The sequence below is a fragment of the Dermacentor variabilis genome, chromosome 6, assembly GCF_050947875.1.
Source record: "Dermacentor variabilis isolate Ectoservices chromosome 6, ASM5094787v1, whole genome shotgun sequence".
NCBI lineage: Eukaryota > Metazoa > Arthropoda > Arachnida > Ixodida > Ixodidae > Dermacentor > Dermacentor variabilis.
In genome coordinates this window covers 136,716,003-136,736,147 of record NC_134573.1, presented here as the reverse complement: position 1 = coordinate 136,736,147, position 20,145 = coordinate 136,716,003, and the positions used below count along the sequence as shown (strand labels likewise).

The window sequence follows — 20,145 nt, the reverse complement described above, 5'->3', positions numbered from 1 at the left end:
CGGGGCGCAGCGCCGACAAGTTCTTGTTCTTACTTTGCCCAATATGTCTATCTTTTTTTTTTTCTTCTTTATTTAAGAGAGGCGGGCATGCCCCTACCGAGACATGTGGGCACTTCAGTGCTGACAAGGGACGCTGTCAAGAAAGCATTAGAGTTCAAAAAGAAATTATGCAGAGAAGGACGTGAAAAAATAAATATTAGATAAATCTCATAGGTCATCACCCGCATATTGAAAGAATGCAATTCATTGGCGACTTATCGTTCGATGAGTGTGCGCTGTGTCATGTATTCTTAAGAACTTTCAAATTCCATTTTGCTCCCTTCGATCAATTTTCTTGTTTTATGCATTCATTCTTCATTCAAACAATGACAAAAGGTGTGCAAGGTTGGCTACTCTATTACACATGGTATTATTTGATCTATTATCTATTTCTTATTTTCCTTTATGTCAATTGGCTTCCCAGTGAAAACTGTTCGTCCGTGGGAAATCCAGATCATGTTCAAATATCCGTGCACAGCGGTGGAGACAAATAGAACATCCGAAGTAAAACTCTTGCTTGGGCTAGTTGGTTCATGCTTGAATGAGTAAGGCGCGAAAGACCAGGACTGAAGAATGACACAGGCACCGGTCCTGTCGTTTGTGTCCTTCTTCAGAACATCCGCCGTGTCCAACTTTGGATGTATCCTATCAGTCATGCCGTGCTGCTCATGTAGTACTTTGCGTATTTTCTGACACCCTTTACTTTGAAAACTGTGAGCCACTTGCGCCTGCCGGAAGGCCTAGATGCATGAGGAATACATCTGATCGTGCTGTGTGTGGGCGTTCTATCCCTTACATATATGTTCCAAAGCGTCTGCTGCGAGAGGAATATTCTCACTTCGTATAGTACGTCACTCTCACCTGTTATCACCTTACTGTTAACGGTTTAAAGTGTCGATGCTTCAGAAAGACGCTAAAATATTTTTTTGTCCACCGCAAAATACTTTTCATGCCTTTTCGATTCAGATCCAGATTATCCACATTCATACTTGCCGCGAAAACAAGTAGCCCATTCATTTCTAGGACGGCCTTTGAGTATAACATTTTTATTGTAACTAAAAAGTACGTTAGTAAACAGTTACGGTCGGCAGTGTATATTTAAACAATTAAACTGCCACGCTCATCATATAAATTTTAGTTAAAAACAACTTTCTACAAACGCTAGTTAATTTATTATTGAATTATGAGCGACACAATACGACTCTAGCGATTGCGAGCTGAGTGCGCCATATGCTTTGGGCCGCTTTTTCTCGGTTGTCCAAGCCCTGCTGGGTGTTGGGTTACCTGTTTTGGACCGGCGGAAGCTTCGGCCCTTTTGGCTGCTTTGGTGCTTTAGTTGTTGTCGGGAGGTGAAGTTGGAGCAAGTGTGAATCATTCGTTTGCTGTCTTTCTTACACGTCGAGACAGCGTGAGTTCCTTTACTTTTCTCCACTTTGCGTCTCATGTAATGACGCGTTCACATTTGTGTTCTCGTACTGCTGTCGCTACCGACCGTCCATTGCTATCCGCTTTCGTGGTTGTTTATTTGCGGATTCCCGATTACTGTGATCACTGAACATTTGCGTCATACGTTTTGTGCTTGCTGGCATAATGTCGATGAAACGTATGCGCAGAAACCAGCAGAAGCTAACGGTTCCTTACTTTTGGACTTTTTTTTCCCCCGCTGCGTCTTTTTCCCCGTTCCGAGTACCCGGTCACGCTCGGTCATGAAAAATTTCCTTTTAGCCGTTTTATTTCGATGGCAGTGCCACTGTCGCATCTCCAAGTCTCCGCCGAGGCGTTTCAACTGCGATAAAAGCCCTTAAATACGGTGTAATTGGTTGATTATTGCTTATCGTTTACTTCTGTGTGGGTGGGCGCGGCTGCGATCTTTGTGTTACGCAGTGCTACATATGCCGGGCGTCTCGCTGAGCGCTAAGATTGCGGAAAGGAGTTCAGGGTGAATTTTAAACCATTTACTTTTTCTTCCAGTGCACAAAAGAACAATGAGTTTCCAGTGGACAATCGTAGCGGCCTTCCTCTACGCAGAAATTGCCATCGTTTTACTTCTCATGATCCCGTTCATCTCGCCTAGGACGTGAGTTGCGCTCTGCTTGCGTTGCCCTTGCTTGGCCTGCCCCGTAATGCATGCCGATGTTTTTTTCTTCTTTGCTTTGCTCAAGTTCAACGTCCTGGCGGGTTACGTTTTGCGCAACCTCTGATTTACTCCTGTGCCGGTTGCATTTCTTTAATTGCTATTTTCTTGGTCTCAAGATGGAACAAGTTGTTCAAGTCGCGGTTCCTCAAAACCCTCGGTGCCCAAGCAGACATCTACTTCACAGTTATGATCGTTGTCCTCGTCCTGTTCTTCTTCGGTGAGTGTCTGTTGTGGAATCTTGTGTGACCATGTTAAAAGTGACGTTGTTAAACTCGTGCATCAATGGGCGAGATGGCGGGTTTTACATTGCAAGGGGTTAATGAAACAAACTCCCGCACTTTGGATTGCCCGAAATTATCGCATACTTGAAACTTTGGTGTACAGTGACACATCGATCTCAGGTTGCATTCTCCCATCATGATTTTGTCTTTGGTGCAAGTATTGTCAACATTGCAACACCCCTGCATTTTCTAATGACTTGCACAAAAGCAAAAAAATTAAAATGTGGTAGTCGCAAACAAATCTTGTTGCATCTTATCGCAGAAATGGTTACACTCAAAATAATATTTTCTGTGACTGCTATAGTTCTCACTTGTCAATCGCATACCTGGCCGTTGTCACATAATGACCTAGTAACAAATCTGCAAACCTTTGTATTGTCACTGTGTAAGCTACTTAATTAGCTGTTAGTGGCTATGGGGTTGCGCTGCTAAGCACGAGGTTATGGGATCAAATCCCGGCCCCGGCGGCCACATTTCAGTCGGGGCGAAATGCAAAAGCGCCCATGTGTCCCATGCATCGGGGGCACATTGAAGATTCCCTGGGGGTCAGAATTAATCTGGAGTCCCCCACTACGGCATGCGTCATAATCAAATCGTGATTTTGGCCTGTAGAACCCCAAAATTCATTCATTCATTCACTTAATTAGATGTGCTGGAGCTGACAATGTCAGTTATGAATTAAAAGCAAATGCCCCTTGAAGCTCTGATGCTGCTCCAACCAAGGCTGACAGTCATTCTGGAAAATTGCAAGAAGCTGCTGTTGAGCATACAAGCTATGCATTTGAGCATAATGCCAGTCTCTAAAATATAGTACAGGAATTGTGTGAGGGTTTGCATTTGCAATGCTTCCTGCCATTGAACCTAACCTTTAAGGGGAAGTTTAGCTCTGGGCCAATTCAGATTTTCCCATTCAAATACAATTTAAAATGCAGAAATGCTTTTGTGAGGCAACCAAAACTTGTTCAGTTAATTTCTTGAACCAATTTGAATTGAATTGTTGCATTTGAGGAAATAACTTGAATTATAATGTCTCTAGGAAATTGAATTTTCATTTAGGGCCGTGAACTCTTTATAAAAATTGCCAAAAATTGGCAAGCGTATAATGTTAGAGCAAAATGAGTACGAGTCCATAACTCTGCACCAAAAACAGTTCTGTAAATTGCATCTGCTTGAGCAAGCACCTCAAACAGACAAATCTTGTATATAAAGTTGCAGCATATGCGAAGTTGTGACAATGTTTACAGGGGTGTCGAAAAAGTCCTACTTGCAAATTAGTGGTGTGCTTCAGAGTGGTGTATAATACAGCGATCTTGCCTGCTTTAGATGTGCAGTTTTCAGAACTATGACATCGGCACTTATTACTACAAAGTTGTAAGCTTGGTACTTCAGTTTTGTTTCGATTTTGCAGTTTTCATCAATTTATGTAAAAGAAAATGATGGCCTAAATGTAGCACGAAATTTCGCATGATCCGGCGTTACTTGCAGAGTGTCCGGAATGCTATTTTGCTCGTAGATGTAAACATTTAGTGTGGCCTCCTGTGGAATTGCCTGATAGGATGTCCCCCTTGCAAACTTGTAGCAGTTAGCTGAGTTCCCTGCATACCTGTAAACATCAAGGGTATGTTTCTGATGCAGCTAGAACATGTCATTGTAGGCACTCTGTGCTCAACTCATGCTGCATACATTGTCCCAGATCTTTTAAGATCGTGTAGACATTTCAGGGCCACTTTCTGTTGTAGATTCCGTCCGAGAGATGCGCAAGTATGGCGCCCACCGCGAAGAGGCGCAGTCAGAGTACCACCACCACGGAAACCTCGACGTGGAGATGCAGCAGAGCATGAAAATGTTTCGTGCCCAGCGAAACTTCTACATTGCTGGCTTCGCCCTCTTCCTGTGGCTGTGAGTTGCCTCACTTGCTGTTCGGACTGCAGCTCTCTTCCGCTGCAACTGTGATGCTATTGTCAGTGCTCACCAGTATGCCACTGGTGCCATTAGACATACCTGGCATATAATGCGCGTTTTGAGGGCTTGTGTAGCACAGTTCACCTTGATATTAGTTGGCTTCCTCGCTCCCTCATCCTTTACAGGTTGATTGTAATTTCATTAGCCACTGAAAAAATTAGCCGTGTCATCTGTTTTCAGAGAGACACCAGTTCTGAAAGTGCGCAGCTCATTCATAGATGCTGCTCAGTTCTATTGGAGAGGACGGCAGATATTTAGACAGGCATACAGACATTGTCACTGTAGACATTCTCCAAGGCAGTGCGTTTGCATGCGTGCAGCCATGAGCACTCCTCTGCCCTCAATATGTGGAGCACTTGCGTTGTTTGCTTGCTGAACTTGAGGTCACGGGTTCGACTCCCTTCTGCCATGGCTGCACTTTGATGAGGGCGGGATGCGAGAGGTATACTAATTCAGATGCATGGGTACATTCTGTGTGTGTGTGCTGCTAGCGTTAAATGAAAGCTCCCATTGTAAACACAGTCATTTATCAATGCGTAATGTGAGGTTGCCATGCCTAAAAATTCCAGGCAGTGTAAATTAATCCGGACTTGCCTAACACGTCATCGCTCAAGATAGCTTGCTTTTGGGCCAATTAGTACGCGATATTTAGAACTAAAACTGCACAAACTAGCGGGACAAGGCAAAGAGGCACAGTGCTGTGTCGGTTTCTCTTCCTTGTCTCGTTAGTTTGCACCGTCTTCATTCTAAATATTCTAAATCTGACTTTGGGGCGTAAAAACACCACATTATTTGTCAAGTGCTAGTACTGCCCCTCATTCACCCATCATTATATTAGTATATAAGTATGTATTATGTATATCGTGGCATCATGCTGACAGGAGAAGCATGCAATAATGTTAGCAAAACATGTTTAAAAGTTGCTTCTCCAGTCCTGCCTGTACTCTGCTGAATATGACCTACTTGTCCTCCAGGGTAATCCGTAGGCTGGTGACACTGATCAGTGCCCAGGCTGTACTCTTGGCTGTCAACGAAGCATCCATGAAGCAGGCGCAGTCTGCCACTGAAGCTGCCCAGAACCTCCTCAAGGTTTGTTGCTTGATTCTGATGTATGTTTACGTGAGTACAAAGGCAACATAAAACGTTGCGATAAACTTGCCTTGACTGTTGCATAAGCTTCACAAAGGGATTTTTTTTTCCCTAAGTACAATTTGTTTCAGACCCTCGATCGTAGTCAGCAACCTTAAAGAAAGCCACAGGAAACCTGGACAATATTCCTTCAAGAATCATGTTGCTTAATGCAGTCTAATTTGTTGAGGCCACCCCATTTCTCATGGAAAAAAAAAGTTATTGCACTCATTCCTGTGAAAAGCTCAAAATATTGATGTCACAGTTTTTAAATACAATGTGGCTCATATACTGCCTGTTGTTAGGTGTCTTCTTTTATATGGTTGGATGGCAGTATAATACTTTCGACATTTATTTCTCATGAAAGGTTAGCGTTAGCTTGCAGCATTCTTGTCTCTGAGAGTGTGTTAGACAGTACGTTACATGCATTGGATATACACTGCAGTCGCCGTGGTGACTTAGTGGCAATGGTTTTTTGCTTCGGTGCACAAGGTGACGGGTTCGATCCTTAGTCATGGCAGCTGCAAAGCTTTCGGGTTAAGATTCAGCCATCTGAATATTTTCCAGCTTGGTTCAGGTTCAGCTCCGGAGCCAGCAACCAAACTCTTAATAGTGCAGCCATGCAAGTTCCATTATTTCAAATTGCATAAGTGTTTGAATTAAAGTGCCCGTCATGTCATGAGCTTTCCACCAGTTTGTAGTTTGCTGTATAGTTGATGGAAATTATTTTATGGCCATGTGCACTTCAACCTGCCTTGGTTGCATCAAAATTTACGACATGAGTGTTTTAAGTTGAGGGGAAGTTATTTGAGTTTTGCCTGTTAGCGTGGCAGTCATTTGTTGATAACGGGAGGCCTTGAGCCTTTGTCCAGCGTTTCCTGTCTGACGTGCCTTTGCAGAGGGTCCATTGCAATGTTGAAATTTTTTTTTTAGTGTGTCGCTAAAGTGGGGGAGACAAAAAAGTCCCTAAATTTTGCTCCAAGGTCGCTAAATTTTCACTAGAACACTTGAGCGAATACTAACGTAGATGTTTTGGAACACTATAGTTTAGGCTAACATGGCATAAATTATGCACTGACATGTTTCACATTTATCTAATGTGCATGCAGGCGAGGAATAAGTAGTGAATTTACCCACAGAATGTAGAAGACTTTTGCTTTACTGATATACTTACATAACAATGGATGACGGCAGCAAAAATTCTGTGTTTGCCTTCAGATTGCGAGGTTACAAATGCAGCATGATTACAATGAACACGAATCATCCGATTTTTCCACTACAAAAAGGCACTTTGTCTACATTAACCCTGCTAATTTCTGTAACAGACGCTTGGCCACATTTTCATACTGGTGATACCAATTATGTGACATATATACAGGTCAAGCACTGTGCTTTCGCCCTTTGATGTAGATAAAGGCTTCGTGCGATATTGATTTGTCCAATAGCAATGAGAAAAAGCAGTATGTTCAGACTAGCATGAACGAGCCGACCCATTCCGATACCTATGCCTTTCTAATGTCAGATATGTCTTATTGTTTACCTACTGCATTCTAAATCTCCCCATAAAATTTATTACAGTAGGTTTTGCCAAACTTATTTAGTGTTGCGCTTGCAAATGTTCACCATTCGAACATGTTTAGCTAACCTGCCGAACCTGCAGTGTTGTTTGACCCCCTCAAACTGTTTATAAGGAACTTAAAAAAAAAAAAAAACATTCATTTGTTCAGTACAGTGCGAATCCTGTGGAGGCCACTGTGTTGTGAAGCACAGTACAGAGCTTCACACATTGTATAGCCAATTTCGGCCGCTTACATGTAGCTCATTAATAATAAAGTGCATTTTCTAGAAAATTATTTTTGAAACTTCCCTAATTTCAAGGTCACTTAAATGTCACTAATTGCTCTTGCACACCGATAAAAACAGTTTCCTCACCTAATACTAGAAAAATTGGTCGTTAGACATACAAGTCGCTAGATCTATCGAAAAATCACTACGGCGACACTGATACACAGGGCCTTATGAACTGTTAGTCGAACCGATTTGGAACAATTTGTCCAATAAGTTCCGGTTTGAGCTTAGTCCCAAGATGGCAGGAAAATAATGGTTCGGTTCAGTTCCTATTCAGCCGAAAATAATGGCTCAGTTCCGGTTTGGTTCAGCAGCCTGCTGGGATTTAGGCACGCATTAAAGGACCGCAGGCAGTGGGAATTAATTCAAAGCCACCGACTGTGGCTTGTGTCGTAGACTGTGGGGTGCTTTGAAATAGAAAATCCTACAATGTAATTCATTTTGCAATTACTTTAGGGCTTTTTCTTTTTCTTTCTTCTTTTTTTGTGCTCAAAGCACTGTATTGCAGTTAATTGCATGTTGTGGTACGTATGACTCGTGTCTTCAAATGTCCTGTTTTGTGTGGCTTGATGTCAGTAATACTTCTGTCATTTCTTTCTTGTGCAGAATTAGCATTAACATGCAATGTCTTTGTCTCAAAAAGCTTGCTGAGCCGTACATTACATGCCTTGGGTACATCTTGCAGGGACAATTTCATGTGCCAAATTATTCAATATGTAAAGAAAAACCATTGCTGAAAGCTCATGCAATTGTCTCTGTTTTAAACTTTTTAAAACTGCAACCATGGCTCTATTGCTTGTGTCACGCCCTCTCTATTTTGCAGCTGCAAGCTCATGATGCAGCAGTAAGTAGACACAGTCCTGCTTATTTTGCTCTATAGCTTGGCCACAGTGGCTGTAGCAATCTGCTGCTGGTGATGCAAGGTCGGGGATTTGATTCCCAGCTACAGTGGCTGCATTTAAAGAGCGATAAGTGCACTGGCAGATCCAAAGGTTTTGTGCCAGTTGGTATCCAGTGAATGACAGCTAGCTCAGCTGTTGGTCCTTCACCAACCTTTATGTTCTTTCTGGAAAGCTGCTCCGTCTTCCTGTGAGCAGTGAAATTGTCTGTTTTTGCCAAGCAGACACATCAAGGAAGGCTTGTCAGCTAATCATTCATTACTGTGGGGTGCATTTTACAGTTTCTGAACAGATAGCTCCCCTTCTACATAGGGAGTTGCATGTGGCCCTGTCTCGTCACAAAAGTGGGGCATCTTCTCTTGCACGTTGCAAGGAACTGTTCAAGGGAAGGATGTTATGCTTTACTTTCAGCAGGGGTGCAGAACTCTCCCTCATGCAAATCTCCCTTTGGATGCAGGAGTTCTGCATCTTGGAGATCAGACTTAGAGAGCTAAGGTGGCGAAGTAGCTGAATGTGTTAGCCCGGCTTTCTTTTAGCGCAAAGCTGTGTTACTCAATGAGCCACGTGATATTGTTGATTGTTGGCTTGCAAATATTTTTAGACCAGTTCTCTGAAAAGTGTTCATCCGTGGAGCCCATGGACAGCCTGTGTGACCCTTTTGAGTGCTCGCCCTCAATATGCCACAAGATTTTTTTTTGACGCTGCTGAACACGATGTGGCAGGTTCAAGACAAAAGTGAAATGCAGAAATCCTCATGTTCATGTACCGTGCTACAATTGCATGTAAAAAACTTGAGGTGGTAGAAATTAATCCACAGCCTCCAACTGCGGTGTCTCTTATAGTCTGTGAGTTGCTTCAGGACAAACACCAAGATTTGCAGTAGAACCTCGTTGATACGATCCTGTTTCATACGATATCCCGGCACCAACATTCATGGTACAGCAGTAAAAGAATGACCCACTGCGGTTACACTTCTTTTTCACCGGTTAGTGCACTCCCGGAAAACACTGTTTTTAACGTTCATTATATCACCAAAATGTGATAGTATGATACATTTTCCGGCCACTAGATCCCATGTAAACAGAAAAGGTGCAAGGTAGACGCGCGATTGAGAGTGGTAGGCGCATGCAATAGCACCTTTCTCGCAGTACTCGGCCACCCGTGTCACGTAGAAATGATGCCACGCACTCCATTTCCTATTCGAGTACCAGCAAACCTCGCGGGTCATCGCATGTTGCCGTTCACAGCTGTCCCTGCCAACCTAATGCAATAAGCATTCTCACCTATCTTTTTCGCAGTGTGTATGTTGTAGGAAGAGTACTGCATGCTGTTAATAGGCAATAACCCAAGCACGCCACCATTCCCTGATTCAGAGAGAGAGAGAGAGAGAAATTTATTTACAGAAAGGCAGAGAGGTATAACTTGCTCTGGCCTGCTACTCTACACTGGGGAAAAGGGACGGGGAGAGAAAGGGCTGATGAATGATGATGGTATAAGGAAGAGATGCCTATATACAAATTCAGAGTTGTGGCATCTCTAAAGCCGTGTGACCAGCCCAGTGGCTTGGAGAAAACCTATAGCGGCACTTGTTACCCTGGCTGCGCTGTTTGCATTAGGCCAAGGACCTAAAAGAAACTCGTCTGATACCGGTCTCTTATGGATCGTTGCATGGAAGAGACAAGTTGCAGTCGTTCTTGCGCGTACGCGGGGCACACACAAAATATATGTTCAAGTGTTTCTGGCACCTCACAGTATTCACAGTTTAGGCTAGTATCACTGGCACCTATCATAAGTCTATAACGGTTGGTGACTGCGACACCTGATTTCCTGATTCAGGAAGTGCAAAGTGAGCGCCACGCTTTGCTCTGGCAGCATCATGGCATTGTATTCCAATGTTGCTCACCAGTACAATTTCATTTCGGTTTCCAATTGGCATCTTTAAATGATGTGCAATAAGTTGGGTCACTTGGGGCTTGCGAGCTTGATGCGCATCAGTGTCCAGTGCCGCAATGATTCTCGCTGAGTGTGCACATAGAAATTTCCAGCTGAAATACTGTGCCTGAAGAAGCTACTGACCCAAACCAGATTCAAGGACCGCCTGTAAGCATGCCAAAGTCGCAGGAACAATGCACGTCTCTTATTGCTTGGGCCCTGGCGCGCGTCGGTCTCTTGTGCTGCAATGATTTGCGTAGCGCTTTGCATTAATTACGTAGTCGTCAGCTGCAGTCCAGCTTTCTGGAATCCTGGGCCGTCCAGCAGGTCTCGGCGGCTCTTGAAAGACAAAGGCCGAGCGAAACCGACGGAACGTTGCCCCTCAGGGCGACCGACCGCGGGAGTAACACGCGCTGGAGTTGAGTAGAGACCACCCGCTGAGAAGACGTCAGGGCCCGCATCACGGCGCCATTTAGTCATGGTGTCGTTCTGCAGGCGACTACATGAAGTTGTCTCTCTCTCTCTCTCTCTCTAGTGACTTTGGATCATACGATTTCCCAGTTAGTATTTATTTTCAGGTGTATGTGTGCGTTTCTGTGTGTTTTTCAAAACATATGAACGAGGTTCTGCTGTAATTCTTGACTCTTTTCCTACCATGGGAAAAATTGGTGTTTTTTGTAGGTTACGCCAGATTCTTTTTCTGAAGGGTCTACTGCACTCAATATTTTATGTAATACATAAACAAAAAGCAGAATGAATGCACTTTTCACGCATTAAAGTTTTATTAATGACATGTATCTCATAAAAAGATATCATTGCCAGAGTCGAGATTTGGGATAAAATGAACATAGTTCTTAGACACGCTTGTACAGACTAAGAAAAGAATGTAAAAAAAAAACTAAGAGGTGTACAAAATGTGTTGCCGTCTAATAGGCACTGTCTCCTAAAAAATCAAAAATTTTCATTGAACCAAAAAAGTTTAAGTGCAAGCAAAACAGTTTGGCATCCCAGGCTGCCGCCGCCGATGTTCTGGATTAGCTTGCATCGTCGTCGCTCTCGGAGTGAAGTCCGACGAAAAGGCAGCATCCCGAGACTCAATGCTGCTTGATCCATCAATAACATCAGCCGCAGTGGAATCGCGAGATCTTCAATCTTTCAAAGCGTGCGCACTGTTTCTTGAGGCGGCCATTTTTGCTTTCTACTTTGACAGTTCGTTAAAAAAGAAACACCTGCTGGCGAAAAAGCGAACGGCTTAAGAAATATAGTTCAGCTCCTCCACGTCCTACAGCACAGAGTGTCCATGAGTGGCGCGGAAGGTCTCGAAAGCGGTGTTTCAAACCATCGTTGGTGGGCTGATGATGCCCAGTGGGTGCAGTATAGAGAGTTAAAGGGACCCTGAAACGATTTTGACGATTGTGTACGAATGTGCTAAGTCAGTAGGGTAGGCCCTTCTGATCATTAAGAGACAAATTTAAGCGCTCTGCATAAAGCATGTCATTTAGTGTAAACTTTTAAAAATGTCCATTGCCACTTATCACATGTGGAGTCAGTCACCTTCATTTTCCGCCATCCCTTCCCACGCAACATGGTGTGGGTTAGTGATGTCATTTGGGCGAGTGATCCAATTGGCTACCCCTGTTACGTCATTGGGAATGCTTGAAACATGCCGCTGCATTAAGCTTATTTTTAATACATATGTGTGCACAGTAATTAGTGTAGCCTTAAATATAAACACACAATTGCCATAAATCTTGACATTTCTTCAAACCGATTGCCCGCGTTCGCCTAGCAGCAGATGGAATGCGGAGTGGTTATCACACGAAAATAGGAACAGCAACATCTTCTTTGGTGGAAGGAACATAAATGGTACCAACGCTATATTACGCTCATCTCGCACTGCAGGTGTGTGTAGCAAGTAAACTGCAGTGACTGCATACCGTAGAAGACTCGAACGCCGCACGTCAATGTCAACACCAACCTCCTTGGTCAACATAGTGATCACCCGCAGTTTTGAATAGAAAGGTTCCGCATTTGTCAGAGAGCCAAGCTTTGTATATAATTGACCCAGAAAGGCTTCATATTTCGTTTAATGTGGCTGAGGCTAAGTGAGGAAAGCTGTGTAGGAAGGAGAGGGGGGGAACACACTTGATTCAAATCAACCGGACGTAGACAACACCTGCATCACCTCTCGAAGGAGGCGGGACATAGCGATGTCCGCCCAGTGTTGAAGTTGAGGGGGAACACTGCGGCTTGAGGGGAGGCTAATGCTTAACCACACTTACCTGTGTTATAGTGCGCTGACACAAAATTCTTGCGAGAAAGCATTCCTTGAGAGACACCCTCTGTGTCTAGGCATACAGCAAAAACCATTTTGGGACCCTTTAAGCCTTTTCAAGGTGCTGCACTCCCCTTCGACAGCACAGTTTATAGAACTGTAACCGTAACAGTAATTTTCACATGGCAGCAGCTGTCAATCTGTTGGCGGTGGTGGCGAGACCCCTTAGTGTGCTGGTGCGCTTAGGGAAAAAAAAACAGTTCCCGTTACTTAGTAATGTGAGAACAACAGCTTACTGGTTGCGAGCATCCTGCTGGTGCATTTGAGTTACACTAGTGAAAATAGTGCTGAACAGTCGTGTGCCAATTGTTTCGTAATGTTTGATTACACCGGCTTGGTCGTTCATGTCACACTTGCATTGATGTCCCCAAAAGTGTAATCAGCCAAGGATACAACCCCATGAGGTGTTGTGTACCATGTACAGTGGCTCCGCGAAAAGAAAAAAAAACACATTTTCTACGCAGCCTGCACATGTCAGCTCAAGTAAAGTGGCACAAGCTACAAGTGCGTGTTCGACCAATGCAGTGTGTATTGAAGCAATTCCACGTTGCAAAGCTATGTTAGAAGAAATTCGAAGCTTTTGCTGACGCTGTGGTTTCCAAACTTTTGCTCGTGAATGCGCACTCAGTGCACTGCATGACCTTAAACCTTAAAGCTACTGCATTGTCTGTGCTTGGTTCTGGCCCTCAATAGCGAATAGAAAATTGTGCAGGTTGGGTTGTGCGATTTCTTGCCTGATGTGCAGTGGGCATCAAAAGTCTGCAGGATGCAGGTTCTGCAGAAATTACAAATTTGAGCCCAGTTTTGGCTTACAGTTGGTAAAACTGCACAACGCTATATTGGTTGTGTACACTAGAACATATAGTTAGCATATCTGAACTCAAGCTCACTGCCTCATTAAACTTTTGACATAGACTGTACGCCAAAAAGGGTGGGTGGGTGCATGCGTGCACATGCAGTTTCTACTGATGGCTCTGTTGATTGCGTGTCTGAAATGTGCGCTCACTGTGTTGAACCTTTTATTAAACTGCAGCAACAATTGTGGCCATCACTGTAAGTTTGTTGCAACCATATTACAGGCCTTGTAGGGCTATGGCTGGAAAAGGCACTTTTGAGAGCAGTGCATGCAACGTTTCCACACTTTTAGGAATGTTAAATTTTGTCTTCCCTAATTTATTGAAAAACAACAACAACAACAAAAGCCAATATCTGCATTAGTGCCTGATATGTTTGTGGGAAACAGAGGGTTAATGCCATATCTTGTTTTGTTTTTTTAATCTTTCCTTGTACTTCTTCGTTGCAGAAGAGCGATAACGCGAAGCAGAATGAAGGCAACAGCAAGACTGAAACAATGGAGAGGGACATCAAAGAACTCAAGACCGAGCTGGAAAAGGCCCGCAAAGGTGACTTGTTGCGAACTTTCTTTTACCATCGTTTCAGCTGCTTCTGAGCTCATTGCTGCATGCCATCAGCGAGCATGGTGCAGCTTTTGCACACTGAATGAAAACTGCCATTGTTTTCGCGCCTGCAGAAGTGACTCACCTGACCAAAGACAGGGATGCCTTGAAGATGCAGGCAGAGAACTTGAGCAAGGAGTACGACCGGCTGTGCGAGGAACACTCCAAGGCAGCGGTATGATAGTGTCACACTCATTAACTGGGAGAAACGTGAAAAAGGCAGGGACGCAAAATACAGACGCTGTTAGCGGAATGCCGGTGGTGACCAACGGAACACTGTTTAGCCATCTACTGCACTGTCGCAATTGCAAGTTTACTCCTAAACTTGAAGTTAGTGAAGCGCATTTGAAGGTCGAGGCGTGTCATATCACTAGAAGCGCGTGCATAAGCCATCTCTGCATTATCTTCCTTAAAGAGTAATTGTCATGCTTGAACTGATATCTGTGGCAAACCAATACTTGTTGAGCAGCTGGTGACCACTAACCTTGCCATTGCCAGGAGTTGTCAGTCTGTACATGCAGCAATATTTCACAAATTTCCCTAGTCCTAACATGTTGTGATTTACGTCAGGAAATGTGCAGTAGTTGTTTGGCTAACACGACTACCGATACAGGTAGTGGTGCTGTGAAAAGTTAGGGTTTACAGCAGAACTAGAACCACAATTAAAATGAAACCACCTTTACGAATGTGCAACAGATCACAGAAAAGAAGAATGTGCAACCTAGCTGTCGCACATTACAAACAGGAACTCTGGGCCCAAATTCACAAAGCTTTTCATTCCCAAGTGCCGTTTGTCATTGGCTGGGTGCCTTCACTAATGATATGTCCGACATCACGATTGGCTAGCATCAGTATCGCAAATAGCTCTAGCGTAAGAACGTTTCTGTGGATAAGAGCCGTGGTTTATTTAATGTTATTCAATAAAAAAACGCAAAAGTTGTGATATTGGCTGTCCTGACTGGGGACCTTCACTCTAAAGTCAGGACTGTCCTGCTAAATATGGGATAGTTGGCAAACCAATGTGTACGTGAGTGATTGGTTGTCTTTGCATGCGCAGGTATGTTTTGTCTTACTTCTTTTCTGCTGATGTGCGACCATTCAACTGGTAGTTGGCGTTTGTGTTGTCCTATTCATTCCTCTCGCGTCAATATTTTGTGTGCCTGCCTTTTCACACCTCGAATCTATGCTGAACTGTTCAGATTTGCCACTCTAGAGAAGTGTCGTGAGAAGAATCTGGAACTGAGGTGCTCGGTCTTATTATTAGTAACAACCATGTGAAGCCAACAGTCAGTGAAGCCAAGGAAAATGTACAGAAAGTTAATCATTTCTTAATTTGAAATGTAGATTTAACAAGGAATAGGGAAATGAGAGCAGAATAAAGGGGGCAACTTGCTACCTGTGGGACCTGAATCTGCAAGCTCCGCATGGTGCGTGCGATGCTGTACCGAAATTGAGCTATGGCAGGGGCTGTCTCACTACCCACTTTCTTCTGTATTTATGTATGTTTACTAAATCTAGCCCTGGGAGTGTTGTCCAGCGCTACTTAGAGCCACAGTGTGGCAAAAGTCTAGGATTATTAATGAATAGGGGAGACAATAGTTATTACCTACTGACCAAACTTCATAACAGTGGCAGACATCGAAGCTTGCACTATAATTGTCAATGTGATCATCAACGAAATGTCGCTGATTAAGTTTTTAAATTAACAACTTCAAGGGACATGTTATGGTGGCAGAATTTAAAGTCTACCAGTTCTTGCAGCATAACCTTTTGCTGGAAACCTTTTGCCTGGCGCCATTTCCAAAAATGTGCAGCTAAGTGCACCCCTGTCTCAGCAAAGTTTTCCGTGCTGTAATTAACTGTAATGTTGATACACTTTATTGAAGACTTGCTATGCCTTTTAGAAAGCTCTTTTATTTAGCTGTGCGTGAAGCTTACTGATAGGCAGCTTCAGCTGCTCTGGTTGCTTGGTTCGCTTGGTGCTCGTGCCCTCTGAGGGTTCCATTTACGTCCGGGTTGTGGTTTGGTTCATGTTAGTGATACTTTCTCGGCAGCCAGGGTTAGCACAGGGTGCTAATCCTGGTAGAGGATTAGCACCCTCTCACAGTAGAGGCTGGTGCCTCTACTGCGAGATAAAGCCATGCAGCTTGGCACTTTAAGCGATACATAGCGAGATACTGAGTACCCATTTCTCGAAAATGCTGCTCCGCTTATAGCTTCTAGCAAAAATTTGTGCTTCAAGTACTGGTTAATTCTATTCTGCAATTTCAATATGCCCCCAAAAGTCGCTAATTAAAAATGAATCGTATCTCTCGCAAAATATAATCAGACTGGCAATTATCGTTGAAATTCTGATGTCCACCACTGCTGTGAAGCTTGATCAGTACTAAAGGTTATCATTTTGTCTCCCTTCTATTTTACAATTGGAGACATTCGTTGCAGAGACACATGTAAACAGGTTGTGCCAAAAAAAAAAAAGAAAAAAAAAAGGTTAATCTTTCAATAATCCAATGCTTCTCAGTTGCCAAAGCAGGATGTGGCACTTATCTCCTTAAAGTGAAAAATCTAGTCTTTTGGCTTTGCTGTAGCGTCTATTTGAAGGCACTTGTGTGGAGGAGTGTTTTCAAAGCAGCCCCTGATTGCAGGAATTTCGGAGGACCATTACTAAATTGTACTATACAGGATGTTTCAGCTAACTTGCCTGCATTACGCAAATGCAACCAACTTAATATTGTTCATTGCCCTCTTGAGCAACTCTGAGTATTTTTACTATGAGTTTAAATTATTAATTAACAATAAGTGTTTCTCAAACTGCGGGTCATTACCCCGAAATGGGTCATCATCTTTTTTCTGGGGTTCATGTATTTCAATATTTGCATATTCTGCTTGCCATAACAGAGATAAATTTTCATTCTTTGTGCCCATACACTTTCAACGCCATATTTTTTTAAAGGGGAATATAAGTGTAAGAAAAACCATTTCACTCCTGAAATGGTTCTTATTATGCACAGTGTAATATTAGTTTTGGCCACAAGGTGGACGTTGAAAACGGCAAGACAAACGGCAATCTAAACCTTCTGTCACTACAGGGAAAACGTCCCCGAGCAGGGCCTCTGAACTGCGGCCAGTTTCGTCTCACCAAAGCTGTAGAATTATGGTTCAGCAGATACGATTGTAGCCAGGAAACTAATACTACATCCTTCTTGTTAAAATGAGTGATCTAATCAATTATAGTTAAAAAAACACTAACAAGTATTTTGGTAGCTCTGTCTGCTGTGGTTAATGTCTTTTAATTAACATAATATCTAAATGGTTGAGAAAAAGAGTTGTAGAGCCTATTGATGAACATCCAAATAATTCTTTTCCGTGATGATAGCATCTGTGTCTTTAATTTTTCCAAGCTGCAAAGAAATCGTGCGAGATTTGAAAAAGTAGCACATGACTAGGCTTTTGAGCGCAGAGACATTAGTGCCTTCATACATGCCACAAACAAGTGATTGATGCTGCATGCTTACCGAAGGCATAAATGTGCCATGAGATATGGAGATGCATCGAATACAATGATCTTGGCTTCCACTTTTGCCGAGGTATCTTAATCTGTTGAACCTATGAGGCAAATCGAGCCATGGGAAATGTGATAACTCATGGCAATTCTCAAAGCCCTGCAAGCGTTTTTGCTGCTGAAGGATGGTGTAAAGGGCGAGGGTGTCTTGCCATCTGACAGAGGTATATCGGAGACGACAGGTTTGGCTATCGGCTATAATTTTTGTTTGCAGCCTATTCATGCTTTGGGTTTGTGTGCAGCATCGATTATTTGTTCGTAGAATGTTCTAGGGCACTAATGTCGCTGCACACGTTTGTCTACCGAGTTGCACATTGCTGCTTAGTCATGTGGTACTTTTTCAAATCTCGCATGCTTTCTTTGCAGTCCAACAGCTATCACAGCACCACAGCAGCTATCATCACAGAAAAGAGTTGTTCAGATATTTGTCAGTAGGCTCTAAACTTCTCCATTGAAGATTTTCTGTTTAAGTCAATACTACAATGATAAGTTGATCATTTGATAAGTGATAATTAATTACCTAAGCTGATAATAAGTACTCAGTTGCTGAAGAAGACAGTGAGCAATACGAAGTTGGCTGCATTCTTGTAATGCACATGTGGGATTTTTATAGCTTGGCATGAGTTAGCTGGAACGCCCTGTAATTGCTGTATAGTACTTGCACATATAATCCACCCCCTTGGGAACTAAATTATATATGTCTAATTAGCACGTATATCTGCATGCTATGTTAAAATCTATAGAAAAGCAACATTGCACCATTACTGGCACTAGGCAAAGCTCCCGAGACAGTTTTCGTTATCTTCCATCACCATTGCCTTCGTATCCTCGCTGTACTGAAGGCCACGGTCTCAACCAATAATGTTCTTGTTTAGCTAGCATTGAGGCTAATAAACATTAACTTTTCCTTTGTATACATATATGTATATATATATTTTCCCCCTGTATATGTGAAGGTTGAGAAAGCTTTTTAATCAAGTGTTAGTTTAATCTGATGCACGAAGGTGTAAACAAGTTGTCTCCACACAGCGTAGAATGAAACACACAAGCTGGTATATATACCGAATCTTCAGAGTTTACCTTGAAGGAATAGGACACTGAGCCCTCTTTTGTGCAACCTTTTCGTCCTGGTTCCAGTCCAATTTGAGCCATCAGTTATCTGCTATGCATTCAAAGTGGAATTTTCTTTTTTTTTTTTTTTTGTACTGCTCCTTTTATGCATTTTGTCTGACTTCCCTTTATCAAATATGTGTGCATTTCTTCCCATGTTCTTAGGCTGGAGGTGGCGACCAGGGAGGCAAGAAGGATAACTAGGAATTTTGCAATTCATCCTCTGAGCCAGTGAGACTGCTGTTTGGGTGAAGACTGCACAAGCACCTTTGTCTTTTTTTCTTGAACCGCAGCCATGCGTCTCAGAGAGAGACAAAGCACGTTGCAAAGTGAACATTGAAGCGTGGGTGTATGCGTTATCGATGTGATATTTTAACAGCTAAAATCGTGTGTTGAATGCGGGGGTTTGGTTTTTTTCCGTGGCTGTTTGCACATCACATTTCACTGGTCTTGCAGGAAGTGTGCATTTAGTTGAAATGTGCCTTGTAAAATATAGTGTTTGTGTCTTCTCCCTATTGTTCCGGTACTGTCCTTTTACTATTTTCTGTTTAGGGACAAAAAGCACATATTTTTAGGTTCTCGGTCGCCAAAAACATCAGGTGCACACAATGCCTGGCACATTGTTTAAAGAACTACTTATGCAATGTTACTCCAATACTAAAGCAACTGCAGACCTTCCTGTTCAGTTATTTATATATGCGCTAAACAATAAGCATGCACACAGAAATGTGATTTACTCTTTTGTTTGATGAATGCTCTTGCTTTGAATGTAATGAAATAAAATCTCCGGTGTACATTTCTTCTCAGTGTAATGTTATCCTCGAGCACCTCATTAGTCTTTCAAGATGAAGGCACACTTTAGTTTGAAATAAGGTCCCTCGATCAACGAGCTGCTCCTCGCTTAGCAAAGCCATGCTGTCCTTTGATCCGAGGCCACTGCCATTTGATTAGTCATTCGAAATTACTTCAGCTGCTGCCTCTGTAAGCTGAAACTCTGAGGGAAGAATGTGGCAGTGCTTTCGTTCTACACTGCAACCCGAGAACAAAGGTGAGAAAAGAGAGGCTTTCAAGTTCCAACTGGCGCCCCACCAAGTTGTACTATACCGTTTCATACTTGGCAGGCAGCGCGGTGAAGCTTTGCTTGTCATGAAGTCTCGCTCCATGTCTTTTGCATTGTAGTTGCTTTTGATCCATGGCCGTTTCAATGAAATGGCGATGTCATATATTACAAATGCAACCTGTGGACAAAAGGTTACGTGTTCGTGTGTACTTTTGTGCATTTTGTATGCAACTTACTACCTGCTGTGAGTGGTGTTGCACTGCGATGCCCGAGGGATCGAATCCCGGCCGCAGTGGGCACATTTTGATAGGAGTGAAACGCAAAGACACATGTCTACAGTGCAAAGGGTGCACGTGAAAGTACCCCAGGCGGTCAAAATTAATCTGGAGACCCCC

The 20,145-nt window shown here is 43.1% G+C and overlaps 1 protein-coding gene across 2 annotated transcripts; it reads left to right on the top strand.

Annotated features, from left to right (window-relative positions):
• Positions 1-1,292: 1,292 nt before the first annotated feature.
• On the top strand, positions 1,293-19,490 carry LOC142585284 (B-cell receptor-associated protein 31). Of its 2 annotated transcripts, XM_075695914.1 has the most exons (9): positions 1,293-1,447; positions 2,011-2,116; positions 2,293-2,393; positions 4,197-4,356; positions 5,394-5,508; positions 8,219-8,239; positions 13,865-13,964; positions 14,093-14,193; positions 18,856-19,490. In XM_075695914.1, exons 2-9 carry the CDS (start codon positions 2,025-2,027, stop codon positions 18,892-18,894), a joined length of 729 nt encoding a protein of 242 aa, XP_075552029.1. In that variant the 5' UTR covers positions 1,293-1,447; positions 2,011-2,024; the 3' UTR covers positions 18,895-19,490. The 2 variants fall into 2 exon arrangements, with proteins under 2 accessions (XP_075552029.1, XP_075552030.1); XM_075695915.1 differs by lacking the exon at positions 8,219-8,239.
• Positions 19,491-20,145: the final 655 nt, after the last annotated feature.

Coding starts and splice junctions, on each gene's coding strand:
- LOC142585284 (XM_075695914.1), top strand. CDS start 2,025: ATGAGTTTCCAGTGGACAATCGTAGCGGCCTTCCTCTACGCAGAAATT. Junction 2,394..4,196: donor CCTCGTCCTGTTCTTCTTCG/GTGAGTGTCTGT, acceptor TTTCTGTTGTAG/ATTCCGTCCGAGAGATGCGC. Junction 4,357..5,393: donor TTCGCCCTCTTCCTGTGGCT/GTGAGTTGCCTC, acceptor CTTGTCCTCCAG/GGTAATCCGTAGGCTGGTGA.